The sequence below is a fragment of the Dendrobium catenatum genome, unplaced genomic scaffold (genome assembly GCF_001605985.2).
Source record: "Dendrobium catenatum unplaced genomic scaffold, ASM160598v2 original_scaffold_48120, whole genome shotgun sequence".
Taxonomy (NCBI): Eukaryota; Viridiplantae; Streptophyta; class Magnoliopsida; order Asparagales; family Orchidaceae; genus Dendrobium; species Dendrobium catenatum.
In genome coordinates, this window is record NW_021366574.1 from 1 (window position 1) to 1541 (window position 1541).

The window sequence follows — 1541 nt, forward strand, 5'->3', positions numbered from 1 at the left end:
AACGCTTTTGCTGCGGCGCAATCCCTACACCACTCTTTAAAACTTTGTCTTTTCAAATAAGCACAAAAAGTAAACCTAATAAATTAATGAAAAAGTATATGTGAGAATATTCTAATTGATGGGGCTAATTCTTAAATTTTAATCATAAAATAAATTAAAATATTTTTTGGGCAAATTTAGTTCTATTAAAATAAACTCACACATACATCATATACATAAAATTTTAGCTATCATCTAAGAGGTTTTTTGTCCTATGTATGAGTTTGCTTGTCTTAGGCTTCGTTTGGGATGTCTTTCTTCGTCTTAGGCTTCATTTGGAACGTCTTTCTTCCTGCTTCTTAAAACAGTTTTTTATAACAAAAATTAAATCTTTTTTGTTAAAAAATTGCTTTAAGAAGCAGTAAAAAAATAGTCTCAAATGAAACTAACACTTTTTAGTTGGTAGTCAAAGCTTCAAACTAACGAAAAATTATTCTGTGATGAGACGGACGTAGAACTCCGTTTAGAGATCAACCAGAATGCGCCACATCAGCGGTACCGAGCTGTGCCGAATCACGATACCGAGCATAGAATGACGTGACGTATTTTGATTGGTGTTCAAATGACGTTCGATAATTAATCCAAAGTAACATAGCAAGATGAGTTGCTTTAAAAAAAATTAAAAATATTTAAATTTATAAATAACGTAAATATCTCCTTGCTAAAAAAAAAATCTTATATATAAACTCGCAATCTTAATTCTTAAGTCACCAGCCCCAAAAAAATGAATCATTAATCATCCAACCACCAAGCCACACTAAAAAGGGGGAAAAATCTTTATCCCAAAAACCATGGAGATCGAGCACCACAGACAACCGGAACTCCAATCCACCGCCACCACCGCTGCGGCTGCCGCCACCGAACCCACCAAACCCCTAAACGTCAAACGCCTCCTCCTCCTCCTCCTCAACGTCATCCTCCTCCTCATCGGTGGCACCGGCAGTCCTCTGCTCCTCCGCGTCTACTTCCTCCACGGCGGCAACCGGAAATGGTTCACTTCTTTCCTCCAAACTGCCGGCTTCCCTTTCCTCCTTCCCCCCCTTCTCTTCTCCTTCCTCCGCTCTCCTCGCCGCCACTTCTTCCTCATGTCCCCTTTCCTCCTCCTCTCTTCCATCTTCATCGGCCTTTTAACTGGAATCGACAACTTATTCTACTCATACGGCATATCGTACCTCCCCGTCTCCACTTCCTCTCTCCTCCTCTCCACCCAACTCGGCTTCACCGCCGTCTTCGCCTTCTTCATAGTTAAACAAAAGTTCACAGCTTCGTCAATAAACGCGGTGATGTTGCTGACCTTTGGTGCGGTGGTGCTCGGCGTTCATGCGAATGGAGATAGACCGGAAGGAGAATCTCAGGCGAAGTACTATATTGGGTTTCTTATGACGATTGCGGCGGCGGTGCTATACGGGCTGGTGTTGCCGTTGGTGGAGCTTATGTACGCGAAGTCGAAGATGAAGATTAGCTATAGTTTGGTAATGGAGATACAGGTTGTGATTGGGCTC

General features: G+C 41.9%; 1 protein-coding gene across 1 annotated transcript; it reads left to right on the plus strand.

Annotated features, from left to right (window-relative positions):
- Positions 1-742: 742 nt before the first annotated feature.
- LOC110114529 (purine permease 1-like) lies at positions 743-1538 on the plus strand (the record flags this gene model as incomplete). Its single annotated transcript, XM_020847444.2, has 1 exon — positions 743-1538. A coding segment is annotated over exon 1 (708 nt), but the record flags the coding sequence as incomplete, so codon positions are not given.
- Between the last annotated feature and the right edge of the window lie 3 nt (positions 1539-1541).